General features: G+C 36.0%; 9 protein-coding genes across 21 annotated transcripts; 5 read left to right on the plus strand and 4 right to left on the minus strand.

Annotated features, from left to right (window-relative positions):
- Positions 1-588: 588 nt before the first annotated feature.
- On the plus strand, positions 589-3893 carry AT2G20110 (Tesmin/TSO1-like CXC domain-containing protein; the record flags this gene model as incomplete). 3 transcript variants are annotated; one of them, NM_001335661.1, is made up of 8 exons in its annotated part: positions 1106-1389; positions 1593-1700; positions 1800-1977; positions 2058-2405; positions 2506-2591; positions 2676-3097; positions 3191-3341; positions 3423-3828. In NM_001335661.1, 8 exons carry the CDS (start codon positions 1106-1108, stop codon positions 3478-3480), a joined length of 1635 nt encoding a protein of 544 aa, NP_001325172.1. In that variant the 3' UTR covers positions 3481-3828. The 3 variants fall into 3 exon arrangements, with proteins under 3 accessions (NP_179601.1, NP_849995.1, NP_001325172.1); NM_127569.3 differs by having other exon boundaries at positions 589-1389; positions 3191-3893; NM_179664.2 differs by having other exon boundaries at positions 727-1389; positions 3170-3828.
- Positions 3894-3939: 46 nt separating this feature from the next.
- On the minus strand, positions 3940-6824 carry COV1 (CONTINUOUS VASCULAR RING protein (DUF502)). Of its 2 annotated transcripts, NM_001335662.1 has the most exons (8): positions 6799-6824; positions 5773-6087; positions 5284-5336; positions 5080-5189; positions 4824-4991; positions 4637-4734; positions 4384-4510; positions 3964-4269 (listed from the first exon to the last, which is right to left on the minus strand). In NM_001335662.1, the coding sequence occupies exons 2-8, from the start codon at positions 5929-5931 to the stop codon at positions 4178-4180; spliced, it is 807 nt and encodes a 268-aa protein (NP_001324133.1). In that variant the 5' UTR covers positions 5932-6087; positions 6799-6824; the 3' UTR covers positions 3964-4177. The 2 variants fall into 2 exon arrangements, with proteins under 2 accessions (NP_565464.2, NP_001324133.1); NM_127570.5 differs by lacking the exon at positions 6799-6824 and having other exon boundaries at positions 3940-4269; positions 5773-6145.
- A 78-nt stretch (positions 6825-6902) lies between these two features.
- On the minus strand, positions 6903-9100 carry LCV1 (uncharacterized protein). The gene is made up of 7 exons (NM_127571.3): positions 8716-9100; positions 8315-8367; positions 8129-8238; positions 7879-8046; positions 7692-7789; positions 7424-7550; positions 6903-7309 (listed from the first exon to the last, which is right to left on the minus strand). The coding sequence occupies exons 1-7, from the start codon at positions 8842-8844 to the stop codon at positions 7224-7226; spliced, it is 771 nt and encodes a 256-aa protein (NP_565465.1). The 5' UTR covers positions 8845-9100; the 3' UTR covers positions 6903-7223.
- A 76-nt stretch (positions 9101-9176) lies between these two features.
- RPT2b (AAA-type ATPase family protein) lies at positions 9177-11721 on the plus strand. The gene is made up of 6 exons (NM_127572.4): positions 9177-9819; positions 9900-10145; positions 10548-10717; positions 10822-11038; positions 11130-11270; positions 11364-11721. Exons 1-6 carry the CDS (start codon positions 9346-9348, stop codon positions 11445-11447), a joined length of 1332 nt encoding a protein of 443 aa, NP_179604.1. The 5' UTR covers positions 9177-9345; the 3' UTR covers positions 11448-11721.
- A 262-nt stretch (positions 11722-11983) lies between these two features.
- On the plus strand, positions 11984-13253 carry AT2G20142 (Toll-Interleukin-Resistance (TIR) domain family protein). The gene is made up of 3 exons (NM_201758.2): positions 11984-12448; positions 12590-12662; positions 12760-13253. Exons 1-3 carry the CDS (start codon positions 11997-11999, stop codon positions 13174-13176), a joined length of 942 nt encoding a protein of 313 aa, NP_973487.2. The 5' UTR covers positions 11984-11996; the 3' UTR covers positions 13177-13253.
- A 656-nt stretch (positions 13254-13909) lies between these two features.
- Positions 13910-15909, plus strand: AT2G20150 (uncharacterized protein). The gene is made up of 3 exons (NM_127574.4): positions 13910-14077; positions 14196-14223; positions 14822-15909. The coding sequence occupies exons 2-3, from the start codon at positions 14220-14222 to the stop codon at positions 15088-15090; spliced, it is 273 nt and encodes a 90-aa protein (NP_179605.4). The 5' UTR covers positions 13910-14077; positions 14196-14219; the 3' UTR covers positions 15091-15909.
- A 211-nt stretch (positions 15910-16120) lies between these two features.
- Positions 16121-16796, minus strand: MEO (E3 ubiquitin ligase SCF complex subunit SKP1/ASK1 family protein). Its single transcript, NM_127575.2, has one exon. The coding sequence runs from the start codon at positions 16732-16734 to the stop codon at positions 16282-16284; it is 453 nt and encodes a 150-aa protein (NP_565467.1). The 5' UTR covers positions 16735-16796; the 3' UTR covers positions 16121-16281.
- An 826-nt stretch (positions 16797-17622) lies between these two features.
- AT2G20170 (NEP-interacting protein, putative (DUF239)) lies at positions 17623-20967 on the plus strand (the record flags this gene model as incomplete). 3 transcript variants are annotated; one of them, NM_127576.2, is made up of 10 exons in its annotated part: positions 17623-17778; positions 18218-18304; positions 18424-18645; positions 18728-18883; positions 18971-19021; positions 19116-19262; positions 19619-20017; positions 20523-20630; positions 20731-20814; positions 20918-20967. In NM_127576.2, the coding sequence occupies 7 exons, from the start codon at positions 17623-17625 to the stop codon at positions 20003-20005; spliced, it is 1206 nt and encodes a 401-aa protein (NP_179607.1). In that variant the 3' UTR covers positions 20006-20017; positions 20523-20630; positions 20731-20814; positions 20918-20967. The 3 variants fall into 3 exon arrangements, with proteins under 3 accessions (NP_179607.1, NP_001118348.1, NP_001189558.1); NM_001124876.1 differs by lacking the exons at positions 20523-20630; positions 20731-20814; positions 20918-20967 and having other exon boundaries at positions 19619-20187; NM_001202629.1 differs by lacking the exons at positions 18971-19021; positions 20523-20630; positions 20731-20814; positions 20918-20967 and having other exon boundaries at positions 19619-20187.
- On the minus strand, positions 20634-23619 carry PIL5 (phytochrome interacting factor 3-like 5; the record flags this gene model as incomplete). Of its 8 annotated transcripts, none has more annotated exons than NM_179665.3 (9): positions 23395-23614; positions 23051-23158; positions 22257-22925; positions 22047-22124; positions 21892-21957; positions 21744-21809; positions 21299-21637; positions 21050-21218; positions 20634-20969 (listed from the first exon to the last, which is right to left on the minus strand). In NM_179665.3, the coding sequence occupies exons 3-8, from the start codon at positions 22845-22847 to the stop codon at positions 21135-21137; spliced, it is 1224 nt and encodes a 407-aa protein (NP_849996.1). In that variant the 5' UTR covers positions 22848-22925; positions 23051-23158; positions 23395-23614. The 8 variants fall into 8 exon arrangements, with proteins under 8 accessions (NP_849996.1, NP_001318252.1, NP_001189559.1 ...); NM_001335663.1 differs by having other exon boundaries at positions 22257-22962; NM_001202630.2 differs by lacking the exon at positions 21050-21218 and having other exon boundaries at positions 20645-20969; positions 22257-22962; positions 23395-23619.
- Between the last annotated feature and the right edge of the window lie 514 nt (positions 23620-24133).

Below are 24133 nucleotides of genomic sequence, written 5' to 3' on the forward strand. Positions count from 1 at the left end.
TTACGTATCTAATTAAAAGAGAAAATATATATAATAAATCTTTTAACTATTGGTAATAAGTGTTAAAACAAATCTCAACTTTATAATAGAGTAAATATCAATGTTCTTTTTGTTGACCACGCAAAATAGACCTGAAATTAGTCAACTTTAACTATACTATTGTATTAACTAAATGTTAATTTTTAGTTATCAATTTATTATTTTGAGAAGATAATCAAACTGTTAACTAAAAATAAAAGTCACTTTCAGTTTCTATAAATCCCCAAAAATCAATTATAAACCCAAACTCTTCCTCACTTCATGTTTAAAGTTTAAACCAAAAAAAAAAAAAAAAACTCTTCAAAATCCTGATTTTGGGGAAGAACATAGATTCGCAAATCGATTCCTCTTCATCACGCAACATCAACAAAATAGTCAGTTTCGATTCCTTTTCTTACTTAGATTTTTTGTTTTTGTTTTTGAATATTTAAAACTATTGGGGCATTTTCGTGAGTAACTTAATAATTTGGGCCAAAACCGTTATTTTAAAACATTACTTCTCTATTATGTAGTAGTCACGAGTGATCGGATCGGACGGTGAACGATCGACGAAACTTCAAACCTTATATGAATAGTAATCGTCAGATCAACGTATTTAATAACAACCGTACGATCAAAATGTCTGTGAAATCTAACCGTCGAATATAATCCAGAAAATTGAAATTTCAAAACATGTATAAGAGAGGGAGGAGCAGCTCTCGCGAAGACGAAGAAGAAGAAGAAAAACCCCAAATTTCTCTGTTTTTTTTCGTTGGGTGGTTCCTCAGTGGTTACCAAATCTCTCTTCTTCTTCTTCGTCAGAAGCTAAAACCTTTCAAAACCCTAATTTCATCTATCTATCTCAATAAGTCTAGATCAAAAATTCGAATTTCAAAATCCCGTTTTGAGTTTTAGTAGATTCGGTTTCTGGGTTTTCGTAGAAACGGGATTAAGGGCGGATTCAGATCTTGAAATTTTTGTGTGTTTCTCAAACTGATTATAAATTTTGGTTTTTTTTTTTAAATTTCGTGTTTGAAAAATAGGGAAAATTTCTGGGTTTCTTCTGAGAAATTCGAATTTTTTGGAGATGGGAGAAGGTGAAGAAGGAGACAAATTCCCGCCAAAAACGGATGAGGTTACACAAGAGTCTATGAAGTCGGCGAGGCAACTCGATTTTACTGGTGGTTCTTCCGATGTTGAGCATTCACACTCTAATCAAGCTTCTTCGATGGCTGCTGCATCAATCCCTTCACCGATTGTGACGGTTACGCGGCCAATAATTACCAGTCAGGCACCACCGACGGTGGCGACTCCGATTCCACCGCCGCCACAATCTCAGGGCATCATCCTTCACGTCCCAATTAGACATCCGTAAGTTTCTCTCTTATTCAAAAATTTGAACTTTTGGGAAGTTGATAGAGATGTGTTTCTATGTTGCTGAAGTCAGATTTGGGGATTAAAGCATAGATCTTTACATTGATTTGAAAAGATTATTGAAATTGACATTTTGATTTTCATAGTGAATAAGGCAAGGTTTGAATTTCTAGAGTTGACACTTGTTTTTGTAATTGCAGGAGGCCCGAATCTCCGAATTCGATGCCAAGGCCTGCTGGGGAAACTAGAGATGGAACCCCTCAGAAGAAGAAACAGTGTAACTGTAAACACTCACGGTGCTTGAAGCTGTAAGTCTCTCATCATACCATTTGATGACAAAACTCTTTGTTTCTTTGTGGACTTGTTCATTGTGAATTGAACACTGTACAATGTCTTTTTTTGATCAGGTATTGTGAATGTTTTGCATCTGGCACTTACTGTGATGGTTGCAACTGTGTAAATTGTTTCAACAACGTTGAAAATGAACCTGCGAGACGACAAGCGGTTGAATCAACTCTGGAACGGAATCCGAATGCGTTCAGGCCAAAGATTGCTGCTAGTCCACATGGTGGACGAGATAACAGGGTATGTGGTTTGTGTTATGCTCTTTAAACTGTTGGTCTTAAGGTTGTTGGATAAGTTATAAATTTTGACTCGATTTGCAGGAGGAGGTTGGTGACGTTGTGATGTTAGCGAGACACAACAAAGGCTGTCACTGCAAGAAATCCGGATGTCTTAAGAAGTATTGTGAGTGCTTTCAAGCAAACATTCTTTGTTCTGAGAACTGCAAATGCTTGGATTGCAAAAACTTTGAAGGGAGTGAAGTTAGACAATCTCTTTTTCACGGTGAACATTCCCACAACTTGGCTTATCTTCAACACGCAAATGCTGCCATAACCGGAGCTATTGGTTCCTCTGGCTTTGCATCTGCTCCACCTCCTAAGAGAAGGAAAGGTCAGGAGATTTTCTTCAACCAAGGAACCAAAGATTCATCCACTCATAGGCTTGGCCAGGTAAATCATTTACGCAAGTTTATTTGCTTAGTCGGGTTCTATATGATTTCCTCCTTTGTTAGAGAAATGAGAGATCTTATAGTATAATTATTGGTATCAGGCAAATAACGGAAGAACCACATCTTCGCAAACTGGTTCTCGTGCTGGAGGCAATGCGTCGTTAGGCCCATCCAAAGTTGTATATAAGTAAATTTCTGATGTGTTAACAAAGCTAAATCTTTTCTTTGAGACTTGCAGAAACTGAGTTATAAAATATGTTTTCTTTTGAAGGTCTCTTTTGGCAAACATAATTAAACCAATGGATGTGAAAGCACTATGTTCTGTTCTGGTTGCTGTAGCTGGGGAAGCTGCAAAGACATTAACAGAAAAACGGTTAGCAAATCAGAAAGAAACTTCCGTAGCTTCTTCTGTGCAAGATCAAGGACACGTCAATAATAAAGCTGAGAAATCTGGTTTAGAGGATTCAAATGCAGATGGCTCCAAAGGGAGGTCACTATCTCCAGAAACTTTGGCATTGATGTGTGACGAACGGGACACAATGTTAATGGTTGCAGCTTCACCTAATTGTTCGGTGGAGCCTACGTCACAGCTACCAAACGGGCAAGACCAGGTTTATGCAGAACAAGAAAAAGTAGTATTAACCAAGTTCCGTGACTGCCTTAACCGAATAATCTCCTGTGGAGAAGTAAAAGGTAACCATTTCTTATATCATCAAGAAAATGGAGTATATGCCCAGACATAAAGATTCACTTATTCAAACCTAGTTTTTTGTTTGTTTGTTGCAGAATCAAATTGTTCTATGTCAAGAATGGATCTAGATACACCTGTACAAACGACTGTCAGAATCGACCCAGTGGTTCAACAAGCTCCAGTTGCAAATGGAGTTTCACAAACCGCAAAGCAACCTTCCCAGCTAAACACAACAACACCAAACACATCCTCACAAACTGCAAATGGAGTTTCACAAACGGCAAAGCAACCTTCCCAGCTAACCACAACAACAACAACACCAAACACATCCTCACAAACTCATCTTCATAAAACTCCAGCTTTGTCTGAGAAGAAAGACCTCTAAATCAATTATTTACTCCTCTAGGAAACAATAACTTTACAGAAATGCAGCTGCATCCATCTCCCCATGCCTGATATATGAGGTACTGCCACCAACACTCCTTTTCATTCCTCTTACATATTCTAAAACAGAGGAGAGGTGGCAGCTTCAGCGCATTAGCAGGTGCTTAGAGAGTATTACTAAATAACTATTCACAATAATTTTGGTTGAATTATTAGGCTTTCTTCGTCTTTCCTTTCCTCCAAATTCTTCTCTCTGATTCATAAGAGAGCTGTTTCTTTACAAAAATTGTTGTCATTATTTGTGTACATTGTTACTTACCATTGGCAATCACAGTGATGCTTATTGTGGAACATACATGCTATTGTCTGATTCTGATATGCTTTAGGCACTATAGAAGACCTGATGTTACTTCATCTTGAGATTTGAAGAATAAATAAACCAAATCAAATTTTGGTCTTTTAAAAAAAGAGGATTTAGTCAATTCTTGTAAAACTAGAAGAAATTTCGCAATACTTTTCAAGAAGAATAATATTTTCAGGAAAAAGATTCATATCTAAGAAGAGAGGGAGAGAGAGACCTACCTTACATTATACACTTGTAAACACATGAAATATTACAACAATATTGAAGAGACTCCAGAGACACACAAACACTCATCAACAAATCCCAACAAAAAGAGAAATTCTTCTGCTTTAAACTATAAGCTTGTAGCTCTATCAATCGAGGCCAAAGGTTTATCAACAGTGGACAGAATCTGTGGCATTGACATTCCACCCGAAACAACAATCTCTGCAGATGAAGAATGAGTATACAGTGTTCAGTATCTTTCCACAAAATAATTTGAATGCTATATAACAAACGATAAATGTATCTAGTACAGACAATTAGATTCTGAAATCTCACCAATTCCTTCCCGGACCGAGAGGTTTGGCCTGATAACGTCATTACTGTTGACAAGTAGTAGATCTCCAATGTAAAGGTGGTTCGTGGGAACGTATACACAGCAAAGTTCCTCCTCGGTTGGATAGTTCTGCAAGGACGAAGGACATTATTACATTGGATAAACAAATGATGTAATTATAGTAAACCATGCCTCGAGATTGTATCTGCCTTCGTATCCTTTACCAAAATCGTTGAGCAAAGCAATTTCACTCACCTGGAGAACAACAGTTGATGTAATGAAGCCAAATGCGTATTCACCTACACGGGGATGCCTGATGATTGCAACTTCCTTGAAAGCTTGTGTATTTTGATCTGTGATGAGAAATGGATAAGAACAAGATGAGATAGGAGATCAACTTAATGTTGAGAAGCAAAACAAGATTTTTATAAGCAAGCTAGACCAGGCGATATGGCAGTGCTGATTTGCTTGGAGGCGTTGTAGATGTGACGAACAAACGGCATCCGCTTGATAAACCACTCTCCCAAGTTCAGAACCGATGCCCCCAACCACGAAGACATGAACACCCCAACCAAGAAGATGAATGCAATGGAAGTCAAAAAACCGAAACCTACAAAAAACCATAATCAAACTTATTGTGGGAAACGGAACGATATCAAATTGTTCATTCGATAAAGAAGGGCCACTCAAATTCTTACCAAATACGTTGATTCCAAGTTGTGCATATATTGGAGAGAAGAATCCATCGACAAAGTGAATAAACCACCATGTTATATAGAAAGTAATTGCAATAGGAAGTAGGATAACACTACAAAAAGCAATTGAGATTTGAAACTATCAGCACAAATCTTGAATATGTGACAAGTTTCATCAAGCCAAAATTTCAGTAAACTCTTCCTTACCAGCCTGTCATGAACTTCTTTGACGCCCAGCCCCTAATGAACAAGCTTAAAGTCTGCAGAAAAATAGATAAAGCATCAGATCACAATGCTCCTATGTGTTATATATGCTTGAAAACATGAATTAGCATGACATAGAGACTCAAGAATCTGACAGATCCCAATAAAAACACTTAAGATCTAATGCAAATTAATACTCTACTCAGTGAGGAAAGGTCAAATTTCTATAAGCATCTTAAGAATTAAGATCAGTGTTAACACACTACCAAACTTATCTAAGCAAGTGTTCTTGTAATATACTGAATCTAGGGCTAAACCATGTTCCAAGATTTTGCACTAAGGGGTTTCTCAGAATGGGCCAAATCTCTGAAGACTAAATCTTGAAAAGACCTAAGAGCTTAAAACCAATCCAATTCAACTGTTAATTGCGCATGAATCTTGAAATGAGAAAACGAAGAACAAGATTTTTAGATCAGGTGACAAAAACTAGACCTCGTGGCTGGATTGATGCGAAGAAGAAGAAGCAGAGGAAGAAGAAGAAGGCTTCGAAGAAGAACCGTCGTCTTTGTCGCCGGAATCAGCGACGGGAATCAGAAGCTCTCGATCTCTTTCTCGATTGGCCATAACAATCACCGGCTTCTCGTCTCCCATCGCCAAGAAACCAAAGAGACAAGGAAATCTAGTCGGAGAAAAAGAAAGAAGAGAGAAATGCCGGTGAACTGTGAACGGCGGAGAGGAAAAAGGCTGAGACTTTTGCCGGCGACTGTTCTTTTGTAGCTAAGCTTAGCTAACTCCAACTTGAGCTCTCTGTCGTTTTTGGATTTTTCTTTTTATATCTGTCTTCTTTTATTTATCCTTTTCTTAATTATAACATGATTAATTTTTGTTTCAAATTACTGTATACAAATTATTTTCAAAAGATGAAAAGATTAATTTTATTGTTGTGAATTAATATATCAAAAATTTATTTGTTCTACTTGAAATCATATACATTCATCGTAAAAATAAACTTTACAATAAATATTTTATTATCTAGAGTAAAACATTTTTGATTCTTAAGCAATATCAAAACAATTCCATCATATTTAAGCAAAAAATAACTAATTATAGTATATGTTTTAAATGATTTATACTGTAATATTTATTATTGTCATTTTTGTTTGTTACATACGTCTTCGAATTATCACATTAAAAGAGAAAATTATTCTAACGATTATATATTTTCCCAAGACTGCACCCAATGTTAAATCTGATATGGAAAATAATTTTCTTACAACTTTCAGATTTATTTTAAATATAAAAGTTAAGCAAAAACTATAATATATATATATTTGAGATTTCTATATGAGATAAAGTTCTAAAATAAATTAAAGTTTACAAAGGCAGAGAAATGAAGATTCATAATTAGGTCAGGTGCTAAGCACAATCCTCCTCTAAGAAAATTTTGGTCGATACATTTTTAGCTGCAGTATTTTATTTCACCATAAGAATTAGTAACATGTTGGAAACAAAACGTACCTGAGATCAAAAGAAGAGCTAGACAGAGAAATGTTAGACCATTTTTTTCTTCGATCAACAATGTCTCTCTATATATACCACATTTTATACTATTCCCTAATATGTAAAACGATATTGCCATTTGTCATGTGATTATTATTAGGGTGGGATTATCTTTGATTATCTTTTTGTTATAAAGTCAATGCGACAGTAATATGAAAGACACAAGGACGCGGATACAAATTATAATCTATAAGAAAAGAAAAAAAATTATTTTTAAAAGGGCTAAAAGAAAACAAGGTTATTCAAATAATATTGACAAATTACACTTCTCGACAAATTTTTCTGTGTTTTTTGGTTTCTCTATTCGCTCAGATTTTGTGAAACGTCTCTTCTGATTTTTTATTTTTTCCTATCGATCGGCCAAAGGTTTTTGAATAGTCACTTTAAGATTCATTTCCAATCGAGGCCAAAGGTTTATCAAGAGTCGATAGAATCTGCGGCATTGACATTCCCCCGGAAACAACAATCTCTGCAGATGAAGAATGAGTATACAGTGTTCAGTATCTTTCCACAAAATAATTTGAATGCTATATAACAAACGATAAATGTATCTAGTATAGACAATTAGATTCTGAAATCTCACCAATTCCTTCCCGGACAGAGAGGTTTGGCCTGATAACGTCATTACTGTTGACAAGTAGTATATCTCCAATGTAAAGGTGGTTCGTGGGAACGTATACACAGCAAAGTTCCTCCTCGGTTGGGTAGTTCTGCAAGAACGAATAGCATTATTACATTGGGTAAAAAGATTACGAAATTATGGTAAACCATATAACTCGAAATTGTTTGTATCCTCAAGGAGACGTTCTGGAAAGAATAACAAAATCCTTGAGCAAAGTATTTTCACTCACCTGGAGAACAACAGTTGATGTAATGAAGCCAAATGCATATTCACCTACACGGGGATGCCTGATGATTGCAACTTCCTTGAAAGCTTGTGTATTTTGATCTGTGATGAGAAATGGATAAGAACAAGATGAGATAGGAGATCAACTTAATGTTGAGAAGCAAAACAAGATTTTTATAAGCAAGCTAGACCAGGCGATATGGCAGTGCTGATTTGCTTGGAGGCGTTGTAGATGTGACGAACAAATGGCATCCGCTTGATAAACCACTCTCCCAAGTTCAGAACCGATGCCCCCAACCACGAAGACATGAACACCCCAACCAAGAAGATGAATGCAATGGAAGTCAAAAAACCGAAACCTACAAAACAATAATCAAACTCATTGTGGGAAACCGATATCAAGTTGTTAATAGGATAAAGAGGGGCCATTCAAATTCTTACCAAATATGTTGATTCCAAGTAGTGCATATATTGGAGAGAAGAATCCATCGACAAAGTGAATAAACCACCATGTTGTATAGAAAGTAACTGCAATAGGAAGTAGGATAACACTGCAAAAAGCAATGGAGACTTAAAACTAATCTGTGGAAGTTTTCATCAAATGCCAAAATTTCAACTCTTCCTTACCAGCCTGTCATGAACTTCTTTGACGCCCAACCCCTAATGAACAAGCTTAAAGTCTGCAGAAAAGAGCTAAAGCATCAGGCCACAATGCTCTATAAGTTATACATGCTTGAAAACATGAATGAGCATAATACAAAGACTCAAGAATCTGAATGATTCCAACCACAACAACTTGGAATGCAAATTCATACTCTACTCAATCACAACTACCAAACTTATCTAAGCAAGTGTTCTTGTGATATACTGAATCTAGGGCAAAACAAGTTCCAAGATTTTGAACTAAGGGGAGACAGAATCGACCAAATCTATGAATAACTATCATCCAATTCTACTGTTAGTTTCGCATGAATCTTGAAATGAGAAAACGAAGAACACGTTTTTAGATCAGGTGACAAAAACTAGACCTCGTGGCCGGATTGATGCGAAGAAGAAGCAGAGGAAGAAGAAGAAGGCTTCGAAGAAGAACCATCGTCTTTGTCGCCGAAATCAGCGACGGGAATCAGAAGCTCTCGATCTCTTTCTCGATTGGCCATAACAATTGTCGTGTAAAGAGAGATAAAACCCTAAACCTAGAAACTCACCGAGAGTTCGAAGATTGTAAATCACAATCTAGAAGCTAGTTGCGAAACAGAAGAACCACCTCGAAGATCCTGAGATTTGATGATGATGATTGTGATGATGATGAATGACAGATAGAGAAGACGATGAAATTGATTTTTGATTCGATTTCCCCAAATGGCAAAAGAAAAGTTCCTTACCTGTACCGATTGACCGTACCAACTACCAAACCAACGAATTGACTTTTACAAAACTTAAACCGAAATTAAAGATAATTAAACCGAGTTATTGAACTAAACCAGATAATAGCTTAGGTTGAATCAGTTTTAAAAAAATTTGCGATACCTAAGGCCCACTAAGTTTTTCACATCGTAAAAAGGCCTAAAATAATAAGCCCACTTTAATCATCTCCTCCCGTTATCAGATTAAAAGATTTGTTTCTCCGAGAGCAAGAAACCTCAGAGAGACGAAGCACAATGGGTCAAGGACCTTCCGGCGGATTGAATCGGCAAGGAGATCGGAAACCAGATGGTGGAGAGAAGAAGGAGAAGAAGTTCGAACCAGCCGCACCACCTGCTCGTGTAGGGAGGAAGCAACGGAAGCAGAAAGGACCTGAAGCGGCGGCGAGATTGCCGACGGTGACTCCTTCTACTAAATGTAAGCTTCGATTGCTGAAATTGGAGCGAATCAAGGACTATTTGCTTATGGAGGAAGAGTTCGTAGCGAATCAGGAGAGATTGAAACCTCAGGAAGAGAAAGCTGAGGAAGATAGATCTAAAGTTGATGATCTTCGTGGTACACCTATGAGTGTTGGCAATCTTGAAGAGCTTATTGATGAGAATCACGCCATTGTTTCTTCTTCGGTTGGTCCTGAGTACTACGTTGGCATTTTGTCTTTCGTTGATAAGGATCAGCTTGAACCTGGCTGCTCTATTTTGATGCATAACAAGGTATTGAGTTTTACAATGCTCTTCCATGGAAACGTTGAACCAATTCTTCTATGTGATATTTTTTATTATTTTTGTGATAGGTACTCTCTGTTGTTGGGATTCTTCAAGATGAAGTGGATCCAATGGTGTCTGTGATGAAAGTGGAGAAGGCTCCTTTGGAGTCATATGCTGACATTGGAGGTTTAGAAGCTCAGATTCAGGAGATTAAGGAAGCTGTTGAGTTACCTTTAACACATCCCGAGCTGTATGAAGATATTGGAATTAAGCCACCAAAAGGTGTGATCTTGTATGGTGAGCCAGGCACTGGGAAGACATTGCTTGCTAAGGTTCGTCTTTTAGCCTATAGTGTATCCATTATATAATAAGCTTTCTAGTTGTTAATTGCTTAATACAGCACATAATGGTACTTCCCAAGTATGATTGGTTTTATGTCAAGTCATGCATGCAAAATTTTCTGTCTTTTATCAATCTTCACTAGAAAGATGAATTAGTCAGGACAGTGGCTTCTTTGGTTTGATCACCTAGAATTGAGATATTAGATCATAGTACTTGTGTAGATAGAGGAAGATTTTCAGAGTCACGTGGATTGATTTAATGTCTTCGTTTTCTTTTTGTCTATGTCGCAAGCATGGATTGTTGCAGTGTGCCTCTTTTTAATGTGTCTCTTATGCTTGTTAAATTCGGAACTGTTGGAGATGAGCAAGTGTTATTTCTTGTTATTCTTTCAGGCAGTGGCAAATTCTACTTCAGCTACTTTCTTGCGTGTTGTCGGTAGTGAACTGATTCAGAAGTATTTAGGAGATGGTCCCAAGCTTGTGAGGGAACTTTTCAGGGTTGCTGATGACCTTTCTCCTTCTATTGTTTTCATAGACGAGATTGATGCTGTTGGCACCAAGCGGTATGCCTAAATACAACATAAACATGATCCATTGATAAACAATGTTCTTGATTTTGCTCAAGAGATGGTATCTAATATGTGATATAAAATGGTGGTTGAAACAGGTATGACGCAAACTCAGGTGGGGAACGTGAAATCCAAAGAACCATGTTGGAACTACTGAACCAGCTTGATGGGTTTGATTCAAGAGGAGATGTTAAGGTTATTCTCGCGACAAACAGGATCGAGAGTCTTGACCCGGCACTTCTTAGACCAGGCCGGATCGACAGGAAAATCGAATTCCCTCTTCCAGATATCAAAACAAGAAGACGTATCTTCCAGGTTCCACAACTGGTGATCCTTAAGTTTTCTTTCTTTTTTTGTGAATTTTCTAGAAAGATCTGATCGGTTTTTAATTGCATGCCATTATTAGATACACACATCAAAGATGACTTTGGCTGAAGATGTGAACTTAGAAGAGTTTGTAATGACAAAAGACGAGTTCTCAGGAGCTGATATAAAGGCAATATGCACAGAAGCTGGTCTGCTTGCTCTTAGAGAGCGTCGGATGAAAGTAAGGATTCTCTGGCTTCTCACCACTTGATTCATCGAACGCAATCTTTGAATAATTTTACTTTAACCTTTGTTTGGTCTTCTATTGGTTTAGGTGACGCATGTGGACTTCAAGAAGGCGAAGGAGAAGGTTATGTTCAAGAAGAAAGAAGGAGTTCCTGAAGGTCTTTACATGTGAATGATGCACAACGACTGGTTTCAATCTCTTTTTTCGAGTTTGCTCTCTTTTTCTCCGTTTTTCTGTTTTCACTCTCTGCTTAGATTTTTTTTTCTGATCATATAAAATCGTTTGCCCATTATTAATCTGCTTCCAAATTAGCAATTTATTAGTTTGCTTTCTTCAGAACAACCTCATAGATTTATTCATTTGAAATTTCCATCATTTTTACTTTGCGGTTACGAATATATAGTCCAATTTCCAAGTCTAAGCTTATGTGGGTTATTTTACATTATTGTTTGAACTTATTTCTGAAGCTTGGAGATATTTAAAGTCAACATAAGTAGCTGTCGATATTTGTCGACAGGCTGTCTGAATCAAATATAAAATACATACACTTCCAAGAAACTACGAAGAAAGTTTCAAAATTGCAATAGAAAAAGAGGATTGAAGTCGTGTGTTTTTGTACTTTAGTAAAGATAATAATTTCTAGGAAATTGCAAAGAAAGTTATAAAGAACTATAAAGATGAAAACAGAAGAAAGGAAAGTGGTATGACAAAAATAAGGAAATGAATTCAAGTCCTAAAATGAAACACGATGTGTTCATAAGTTTCAGGAGCAAAGACACTCGTGACAACTTCGTAAGCCATCTCTGTGGCTGTCTACGTAGGAAACGGATCAAAACCTTCTTGTATGACGAACTACCAGCTGACGAGAGGTATGAAGAGTCGTTAAAAGCAATTGAAGTATCGAAAATTTCAGTCATTGTGTTCTCGGAAAACTTTGGGGATTCGAGATGGTGTTTAGATGAAGTTGTAGCCATCTTGAAATGCAAAGAAAAGTTTGGTCAGATTGTGATACCTGTCCTTTACCATGTTGATCCTCTCGACATTGAAAATCAGACAGGAAGTTTTGGAGATGCCTTTGCTAAGCGACGGGATAAAGCCGAACAGCTTCAAGAATGGAAAGATAGTTTTACAGAAGCCATTAACCTCCCTGGATGGAGTACTGCTTATTTGAGGTATAACCCCAAACTCATACTTTCTATTAAAGTTACCGTCGTAAGTGAGCTACAAGATGTTTTAATCTCTGGGATTAATATTATGATCACTGCTTTCTCTACTTGTAAATAGTGTGCTTTTGCTTATGCTTATATTCCCAGTGATGAGGAGATGTTGGTGAATGGAATAGCTCGGGAAATCGAGAACAAACTGCTAAGAGCCTCAAGAACGAAGGTCTTTTAGATCAAAAACCATTTTTAAAGTCTTAGCTACGTTTTTTTACTAACAAATTTGTTGGCGATAAATTCTGTTTTTTTCTTCTTATAAGCAGGTTATGATTGAGTGGTCTTTAGTCATCACCAACCTCATGTTGGAGATACCTTCTTCTGTTTTCGACCAGATCTCCTCTGCACATAAACCTTTATATGCATTGGCTGCAATGTCAATGTCATTGTTATCATGTCTACTTTGCATTGTAGATCTCTTACACAAAGGCAGAGTTGACAGAGTTGTGTGGAAGTGGACTTGGCCCATTCCTTGGTTTCACTATCAAACTCAAAGATCAAACAGATTTGGTAGTTTTCCAGAGATGCTAGGCTTGGTTTGTGCCTTGTGCCAAACAACTATCACTGCCGTTAACTATTCATTCATCACACGTAGAGATGATACTCCCATCAAATTCTCGGTTTGGCCAATCATGTTTGCGCTAGGTTTACTTTGCACTTTGTTGATTAAAAGATTTAGATAACTATTTCCATTATTTACTTGTTGCATACTATATATAGATACACTTACTTTGTTATAATTTGTTCTCTCTTCTGTTTTAACAAAAAAAATCAGTTTTACTATTTTAAGTTTTACGTTAAACATATAAAATGATAGGAAAGAACTAAAAAACTCATATTTCAATAATTCTCTTTCATTTTTGTTTTACCTGTTTAAATTTGATGTTTAAAACTAGGCTACAATTGCTTAGAACCAAAGATGTTTTTGCAACACTTTAGATTTGTTTATTTTTTAAAGACCGAATAGCCACAACTTTTAACCTCACTTTGGAATCAAAATAACATATTCTTAGACCACATTAATATACTTATTTGCTTTGTATTTTGACAGACGAAACATGGTTACATATTGGACTGCATCAACATTGAAAAGCAGCTAGCCTTTGATCATCCTTTGCTCAAAAAAAGTCTTAAAACCGCGATTTATTTTTTATTTGGCCGTTTAATACCTGTAAGTTTAAAATTGAAATAAAAATACCTAAATTATTTTGTGTTGCCTTTTAAATCCATGGTCTTCTAAATTCGGGTAAAATTTATTTTGTGTTACAAGTAAAAGCTATTCAAGATTCTCTCTTTTGTTTTGTCCTAATGTATTAAATTATCATATGCCGTTGAAGCCTACAACTAGACCTAACTAATGGACAAGAGATTACAACACTTCTCAAAAATCAAGTTCTCTGCCACTTCGACAAGATGAGGACATAAGTTGACCACTTAAAAATGTGATTATTACAAGAACTACACTTGAAGATCTTATACAAATTCAACGTTTGAAATCTTTAGGGTTTAAGTATCCAGCATCCCAAGACGAGAACTGCCTCGGTGTGAACCATCATCATGTAAGAAACACTTATGTTCATATAGGTAAGACCTTAATTAACACCCTACATGTACTTATAATTTTATTTATTTATTTTGCTCCTTATGATTATCTTTGTTTTGTTTGTGACTGTGAGAATATGTTGCCATTTGGCACTGTTAGTCGGAGAACACATTGGCTTACTAGATGAGTGCGTAAGATTTCTTTTGTTTAATTTTTTCTGTTTGTCGTCTTTCTGTTCAAGTTTAGTTGATTAATATGCAACAGAAAATATGAAAAATGATAATAAAATTTAACATTACACTAAAAAAAGCAAGAAGTTATAATTTGGAATTGGTCATAATCTTTGTAGGCTCATAACCAACTTTTGGTAATACTTGTGGGGAGTTAAATAGTCTAAATCATCATTTCCCATATGAAGCACATAATACTCGAACTCAAGTCCAGTTGCATTAATTAAAACAACACTCCTGTAACGATTGAGCCAACTGCATTAGGGTAATCTGTATCTAGTTATATAACTCATGTCTTTCTATTTAAATACATAAGAAACAAGAGATTACAAAATCCCAGTCCGGCTTTAGTGTTTAATAGGTCGAAACCCAAATAGAAAGAGCACAGCTCAGTTAACAATTAGAAACACACATTGAGAAAAGATCTTAGAGTTGAACCTAGACTATAGGGTAGTCTAGCCGATGGAATAGTGAGAGTCATCTGATGAAGATTATGAAGTTGAGAACCAAAGCTGATGCATCGATGAAGCCAAACGAGGGTAATGGTCTCTGTAGGTGGTGATTCTGTTGCGGATAGTACAGTCAATCAGGCGAAGCAGAGTATCCGCAGATCTGAAAGTATTACGATGGAGCGGATTGTTTCGTTCACCCTAGAGGAAGTGCCGGAGAGCATTGCCAAGCTAGAAGACAAACTCTTCTCCTATCTTTTGGACCTTGAAGGGCTTGCATCTGGGAGACAGAGGCAGACCATGAGCGGAGAGGTTGGATTTGGGGTTCTCAAAGCAATTGATGACCAAACTATCCAAGACAGATTGCACTGGTAGAAAAGGTGATCAAGGCTTTCAGGAGAGGTGTTACAGAGCATGCAAACTGGATCTGTGTGAAGGCCCCAGCCAAGTATACGGTCTCGAGTAGGACACTGGTTCAGAACTAGTAACCAAGTAAGGAAACTATGCTTAGGAATACCTCTGTATATCCACACCGCAGCACGCCAAGGAACAAGAGGAGAGTCCTCAAGGAAGAGATGATAAACAAGCCCAGTAGAGTAACGATTGTGGATTTTGCCTTGCACTTCCCATCCAAAATAGTCAGCATTATCTGAGAAAGATAAAGTAGTTAGAAAGATGTGTAGGGAGACCTGCTGATCGGTTCTCGGATGAGGTATTGCCCAAAGTCCCTACTCATGGAGTTGAAATAGAGTGGCATCTTTCCTTATTCCCAGTCTCTAGTCCCTTAGGAAATTCGATAGCCTGTCAAAAGGAGACCAATTATCTGACAAAATCTGCAGGTTTGACCATTACCCACTCGCAATTTTATCCAATGAAAAGCATCCTCTCTGATTTTTAGCAGCTTGTTTGCCAGCCAAGTATAGGTTGGCCGCTGTTTCATAATCCAGAAGTTGTTGAGAGAGCCATGCAAGAAAAGAAGTTTGAACCATGCCACCCATGTTTTGTGAAGACTTGGTGTCATGGTGCAACCGTATAGAGTAAATACTTTGAAAGCTAGTGATCACAACCACGGATGGACCGAGAATACCATCTTTTTAAGGATAATCATAATAAGAACTTTTCGAGAATATAATATTTATTTATTCTACAATATCTTTAAAAGAATTTCTAAAATAATAATGATAAACTTTTTCATATGAATTACTAAATAGTAGAATACTAAAATATCAACCTAGATAATGAAAATCATATTTCAATTCATATATAGACACATATCCCATATATGTATTATCTTAGATTAAATTTAGTTAGATGGTTTTATATTTTTTCTCACAAATAACGTTATATGAGGGAATAGAAAATATGAAAGCATTTAATAACAATTGGGAATGGAGAAATTAACCCTAGATAACACATGTATTTATAAGAAAAGATTATTAAACATTATAACACCATATGAAATCAAAGAGACGAAGGCAATCACACACTAAACGAAAGAGACAAATGTGGTCAACAAAGATTAAAGAACATCGAGATCAACACTTAGACAACGGAACTTTAGGGTTATTAATTGAAAGCCCATTCGTTCTTCTTGCGAAGCTCTTCTTCTTCCTCAGGTGTGTAATCGTTCTCGATGTTAAAGAGTTCTCGAATCTCATTTACCGTCTTATCTGCAGTGTAATCTGCAATGGCCTGGGCAATGAGATTCTTGAGACCTATGACGATGAGATAGTCAGCAGCGTCAAGGAGTTTGAAGAGTGTATCCATATCAATGTTTTTCACGAACTCTGCGTCCCAAGTCACGAACTCATTCTTGGCTTCAACATCATCAACGTGTTTCTTGCAATACTCGATAATGATAGCGAGGATCTTTCCAGTGACGTTTTGAAGCCGGATTGCTTTATCGGCGCAATCGTCATCGATCATGTGCGCTACCATCTGCATCTTACGAGCCACCGCTTCGTCAATCTCAAAACATTCATCATCGGAGCTAGTCAACACAATCTTCTTCGAAGACATTTTGTTTGTTTTGCTGGTTTAACGAAGAGCAAGATTTTTGAGATATCTTATGGAAGAAATTGTTATATGAAATTGATGAGTCTCAGGCTATGCAAGTCTCTCTTTTTATAATGAGTTGAGAGTGAGGTCAAATCTATAATTGAGGAAATATATATAAAATATATTTTCCTCTCTTTTTTTCCTAAATAAGGGAAGAGAAAGCAAAAGTAAATATAACAAAATCCTAATCAATTAATTAGGCTCTTATCTTATCTTTTAATATTTGACCCATATACTACACATATGCTAATAAAAAATATTCATGAGATTTTATAGATGCTATCTTAATATTCAAAAAAATATTAACCATATATTGTTATATTTATATATTGGATTCAGTTTCACCTAACATAAATTTTCATTTTGGGTATAATATAGTGAGATTTTCTATTTATAAGTTTTTAAAATAATTAGCTCTATGACAATGTCATAAATAATTGTTTTCACCAAAAAAAGGTCATAAATAATTGGCTTTAAAAAGAATTATGACAAGAAAAAAATGTATGTCAGTATTAAAAAACAAACTTTTAAGATTAGAAATAAAATTAATTAAAGTGTGATTGGACAACTATGTCTTAAAGTTTTTTTTTTTTTTTTTGTAAAAAGCTTATTAATCCCCTACAATTTTAAAAGTCCATCATCCACCATTTGTCTTTCCAATCACTCTATATAGGTTCTTTGTTGGTTTCAGATTTTATTTTACTTTAATAATGATTTTCATATCTAATTTGTTTTTTTGTTTTTTCATATATGTGACAATATATATATATATATATATATATATATATATATATAGTTGCTATGCTTCATAATCTTTTGTAAAAAATAGTTCAGGATCCTTGATTTTCCATGAGGTCATGCACTAAGCTTATCCTACTGAATTTTTTCACAATAACTCTCATCTTAGTTACGGAGAGTCGAAGAACAATACCATTGAAAAATGAGAAACAAGAGCTCAAGAAACTACTCAACCATATTAATAAACCCGCAATAAAAAGTTTCCAAGTAAGTTGAGCTTTTTCTTAAACTTTCTATGATGAAATTTATGTTGTTTTTCTACAAACACGGTCTGTGATACAAGCCATGCACCGTTTACGACCATTGTTTAAGAGTAGATTTTTGGGATGTGTGCAATAAAAAAATTCTAGGGAGTTTATATGTCATAAGAGACTAAATGAATTAGCTAAAGTATTACTATTACATTGTAGGAAATAACTAAAAGTCCTAACTGAAACATCTATTTAACGGTACTATTTCCTATTTCCTTTTTATGCTGTATCTAAACCAATTTGATATTAATATGTTTTGAGCAAATCTGCATTTTGGATTAAAAAAAAAAAACTGAAAGGCCAAAACAGTTAGAGTGCAACAATTCAACTTGCATTTTTTTCTTTTTTCAGAACACATCAATATTATTTTTACTTTGTATTTTGTATTTTGACAGACGAAACATGGTTATATATTGGACTGCATCGACATTCAAAAGCAGCTCGCCTTTGATCATCCTTTGCTCAAAAACCATTCTATTCAGGTTTTATTCTACAAAGTACTACAAGTAAAAGCTATTCAAGAATTTTTTTGGTCCAAAAAAAAAAAGTAAAAGCTATTCAAGATTTTTTTTTTCCTAATGGCTTAAATTATTATATGCAGTTGAAGCCTACAATCATACCTAAATGGACAAGAGATAAAAACACTCAAAAATCAAGTTCTCTGCCATTTCGACAAGATGAAGACATAAGTTGTCCACATGGAACAGTGATTATTAAAAGAACTACACTTGAAGATCTTATACAAATTCAACGTTTGAAATATTTAGGGGTTAAGTATACAACTTCAAAAGACAAGGATTTCCTCAATATGACCGGTCGTCATGTAAGAAAAGCTTCTTGTTCACATAGTTGAGACCCTAACAAGTGCTTAATTTTTTTGTTTCTTCCTCTTTTGTTTATCTTAGTTTGCTATAGCTGAATACTATAGAGACAACTATGGAGCAACGGGAAACATAAATTTATGGGATCCACCTGTCAACCCTGATCAATTTAGTCTTGCAAGTATATATGTCGAGAACGGTTTTAGAGACAGTTTACAGAGCATTTCAGCTGGATGGATAGTAAGTCAAAAACAAAATTACTTCAAAATTTCATAACAATTCAAAAAGAAAACCTATAAAATTGTAAAATAAATAAATATCTTACAGGTGTCCCCGAAACTAAATCAGAATAATAGTGGCTTATTTACATATTGGACCGTAAGTTCTTCAAACATATTGAAAGTTTGATAGTTCACTACATTGCATGTCAAGCCACACTGGCTAAATTGGTTGGAATTTATGATGGAAACAGGCAGATGGACATGAGAAGACAGGTTGCTACAATACAGTATGTCCAGGGTTTGTACAAGTGAGTAGCAAGCTCGCACTTGGAACTCTTGCCAGACCAACTTCCACTTATGATGGCGAACAATACTATTTACAAGCCATCATTTATCAGGTATATATAACCCCATGTTTCTCAAATCCCACTCATATTGACAAGTCGATGTTGCATAACACTTAGGTATATATATTGACCAAAAATGGTAGTAAAAATATCGACCGATGATTACTATTGTTTACTTATAACTCAAGTCAGAAACAACCCAAAATTATTTTTGTGTAATCGAATAAAGAATAAGCAAAACTTTATAAATTTACGTTTTGATTTGGTTTCATGAACCAAAACCAAGAATTAAAAATGTTTTCATTTGGTTTCAATTTCCATAAAACCTATATATAAAAAAAAAAAAAAAAAAAAACTCTAATTTCAATCGCTACTTCTAAAAGAGTTACTGCTTTTGGTTTAAGCAGGATAATATTACAGGAAACTGGTGGTTTTTGATAAAGAACGAGCCAATTGGGTATTGGCCAAAATCATTGTTTCATGTTCAAGGTTTAGCTTATGGAGCAAGTCGTGTGTTTTGGGGAGGAGAAGTTTTCAGTGCACTGAGACAGAGTACAAGCCCACTCATGGGAAGTGGACATTTCCCAAAAGAAGGTTTCAAAAAGGCAGCTTTTGTGAACGGCCTTAAAGTGATAGATCGTGAAATAGAAAAAATTAGAAGTCCACCAGTTAAAGATTTAAGATTATTCGCAAACAGCCCAAAATGTTATAAAGTCGAAACAAAAACAGGGGTCGGTGAGGAGTGGTCTAGTGCAATTTTCTATGGAGGACCAGGAGGATGCACCATTACTTAACAAATCTTTAAGGTCATTTACGTATAAGTATACCTTCTATTTTGATGTGTTAAGGAAATATATAGTAAAATAACTTTGACAAAAATAAGGAAATAGTAATACTAATATATAAGTTTTCAAATACTATAAATGTTAAACTTCTTTTTACATCTTCTTTATTAAGCAAATACAAAATTGATTTAACGGTTTGATACATATATATGCATGTTTGTCAAGTCTTATGGTCATGGAGATAGCAAGTCTTAACGGTTTGAGAAATTTGTTTGCCTTTTCTTTTAGCTTTATATTTTCGATATTATGGTCATGGACTGGAGATACCATATTAGTTGACATCACTACGTTTTTAGATGAAGAGATCCTATGAAAGACACTACAAAATGGGCAATGCTTGGCCAATTACATCATTAATTTTCTTGCTTTTGTTTGCTGGCTTTTGTCCGTCTATTTACATATTTTGTGTCACATTGTGAGCTTAGTTGCAAGGACTAAGATTTGTTTGTGCATTTGTATCGATAAGTCTTTGGGACTTGGGAGTGGAACATTTGTAAATATTCACTGTTAAGCTTAATCAAGAATTGCTTTCGTCAAAAGTAATAATAATAGACGAGAAAAGAATAATGATCGGGTATGTATATGAACCTAACTTTCTCATATTTATTCTTTGCACTAAGCCTCTGCAACCTCTATGTATTGATTCCTAGATCTCTGGATCATTACATGTACAGCTCTCTAAGTATACAACCTGAGAAGAGAGGACAAAACAAACCAAAGAAAAACAAGAAACAGATGGCGATATATATACATGTTAGGTCTCTCTGTCAATTTCTCAAAATTGTGTTTGCTTGTGAAAACAGATCTTCTTGTTGCTCCATGGACATTATTAACCTGTTGTGTGGTTTCCGTGATCCTCAGATTCCTTACTACTACTCACCCTGCTCGAACTTGGATACGATGTTGCTTGATTCTAAAATAAGAAAGATAAGAACTTGTGACTTGTAAGCAGAGGAACTAGCCATTTTTGGGAAAAAGATGACTGTTTAGTACCTGAAACTGAGGTGGTTGGGTCGGGTCGGATAAGAAATTGTGTTTGCTTGTGAAAACAGATCTTCTTGTTGCTCCATGGACATTATTAACCTGTTGTGTGGTTTCCGTGATCCTCAGATTCCTTACTACTACTCACCCTGCTCGAACTTGGGTACGATGTTGCTTGATTCTAAAATAAGAAAGATAAGAACTTGTGACTTGTAAGCAGAGGAACTAGTCATTTTTGGGAAAGAGATGACTGTTTAGTACCTGAAACTGAGGTGGTTGGGTCGGGTGGAGACCGCGGAACTGCTGATATGGATCCGTGTAACCAGCTGGATACTGAGGCTGGCCCGAGGTTGGATCATACTGCTGGTTCGGTACAAAGACTCTTGACGGGTCAGAAGCATGAACAGGGTATTGCGGTCCTGACCCGGCCATGTGAGTTTGTGTAGGCAAAGGTCTTTGAGCGGCTAACATGTTGGGGAATGGCATGAAGGAAGGAGGAGGAATAGGCTGGTTCATACCCATACCCATCGCCATATGAGGCATGTACTGTTGCATGCCCGGATACATCATTGGCATCATTCCACATCCCATTGACATCATCTGCATTAATCTCAGTCATATAAACTGGAGTTTTCATGGTAAAGTGTACATTTTCAAGAACTTAAAAAGGGCTTTCAAGACTTAGAATCCTTTAAAGAAAATGAACCTGTATTTGAAGCTGAAGAGATTTCATGTACTCAATAGCTTCATCTAGCATCGAAGCTTTATCTGACTGAGGATCAAAGAAACAACAATCAGTAACAAGGTTAACGTATACAATAACTTGAAGAGAAAGAAAAAAGATCGTCGAAGACCTTGTTGCAGCGAGGTATAAGTTCTTGCAAAGCTTTCATTCTCTCATTGATCCTATCTCTCCGTTTCTGTTACCAAATCCGCGACATTCTTCAGATTCATTGCGAAATCTTTATCGAAAAAGATTACAAAAACATAAGAAAAAACACAAACGTACTCTTTCAGAGAGATTATGAACTTCAGCAGCACGAGATCTCTTGGTAGATGTTGTTGATACACGTGCTTGTTTTGTTTCCTGCACCACAAGAAAACACCAAAAAAGTTAATTAAAAATGCGCTGAAAACTACAAAGTCAGACTAAAATGCGCCGTATTTGACTTGCGCACGATAGCTAACAACGACTCTGTTCTGTGTTTTTTTGACTCACCTCGCTACGGGATTCAGTTTCATCAGTAGTGGTGGCTTCTCTCTCTTTTCGTTTCCTATCATCGACGTTCGTCTTCTCCGGTTCGATTTCGCTCTTTGACACTACAGATGACGATGTACCGGTTATCTCGATCGCCGGCGCCGTCATAGCCACTGCTTTTCCCTTCCGATTATACGCGCCGCCTCCAGCTACGGCGGAACTGTCAGTACCATCCGTCCGCCGTGTTAAACCGGATTCACTCGCCGCCGCCGACGGTGTTGCGCTAGGACTTACCTGCGTAGATTCTCTCACAACCGCCTTCGAAAGCAACGGTCCAGATTCACCACCTCTACCGTTATTAAAATCCCCTCTCAGCCTCGAGAAATTCATGAAGTTCCTCACCGGCGGCCTCGACTCATTCGTCGAAGATACTGGCGGTCTCGCGGCGGTGACTTGACTCACCGTCGCGGTAGCCGTCGCAGTAGGTGCGGCGGAGAAGAGAAGATCTGAGCAGAAATCATCGTCACGGAGAGGATAATGAAGCCAAGAAGTCATTTCATCTTCTTGAATAAAAAGATTCTGATCTGAAGAAGGTTGCTGCTGAGGATCCATAGAAGGAAGAAGCTTCGGTGGAGAAGAAGAAGGTTTCTTGGTGTGAAGTCTCTGGTTTTGAACAACAACTTGACCGTTCTGCCATAAAAGCTCCATAAGATCATCATCTTCACCCCTAAAGTTTTCAATACTATAAATACTCAGATCTTGAACTAATCAAACTTTTTTTTTTTTTTAATATAAGTTTGAATAAAAGAACTTACATAGTAGTAATGGATTTTCTAGGAAGATGATTCAAAGAAGAATTATGGTTGTTGACATAATCATCATCGGTATCGAAGTCAGGGACAAAATGATGCATATCTCTCTCTCTACAAAGATGATGATAATGGTAAGTATTAAAATAACAAACAGTTATCTTCTTCTTCTGGTTTTATAACCAAAAGAAAAACCCCAGAAAGATCCAAAAGAGTAGCACTAGTGAGTAAGTGTACTACACACAGAGATTACTAATCAGTGAAGAAACATATATACTACCCAGACTATATCTAACCTAGAGAATTGAGGTTGGTACTGGATAGGCTTCTCAAAAAAAAAAATATATCACCTTTATTTCTGGGGAACTAGTATTGGATGACTGGATCTTTTTTTTTTTTTTTTTGTGCTAAAGGATGACTGAATCTTATTCTGAATTTTCGTGCTTTAAGAATGTGATAAGCTTCTTAAGGGTTTTTGTCTTTTTCTTATATGTCTCTCTTTGGAGTTTGTTTTTGCCTCTTCCGTGACTCTAGCATGTATCGCATTTACTATTGTGTCAACTAACTTTAACAGTGAATTCTCTATTTTATTTATGTGTGTATGTGTCTGAATAGAAACTTGTGCCCATTTTTTAACCTCTGAATAAAAAACCAAGTTGAACATAAAAACAAAATGTCTGAGATCATTTGTAGCTGACGGAGATAAAATAATCAGCCTCATTGTTTCTCATCCGTACTATAAATTGTTTTCATGGCATTATCATCAAAAAAAAATTATTTTATAAACTTTATCCAATGATCCGGTTAATTTTGGTAAAAATATATTTAAGTATTACAAAATAAATTTATATTCAAGGATCATCACACATTTATTCCGAGTTTAGAATATTAACTGATTAACACTTAAACATAACTGAATCGCATGTTACCAGATTACCATTTAACTTGTCTGGACCAAACCTAGACATCCTACATGAATATAATTTTCTTTTGATAGAAGATCGAATACCGGATGAAATGGTATTTTAGCAATAAGACTTGAAAATGTGGTATTTTGAGAAATGTCTCAAAAAAATATGACTGACACGA

The sequence above is a fragment of the Arabidopsis thaliana genome, chromosome 2 (assembly GCF_000001735.4).
Source record: "Arabidopsis thaliana chromosome 2, partial sequence".
Classification (NCBI taxonomy): Eukaryota; Viridiplantae; Streptophyta; class Magnoliopsida; order Brassicales; family Brassicaceae; genus Arabidopsis; species Arabidopsis thaliana.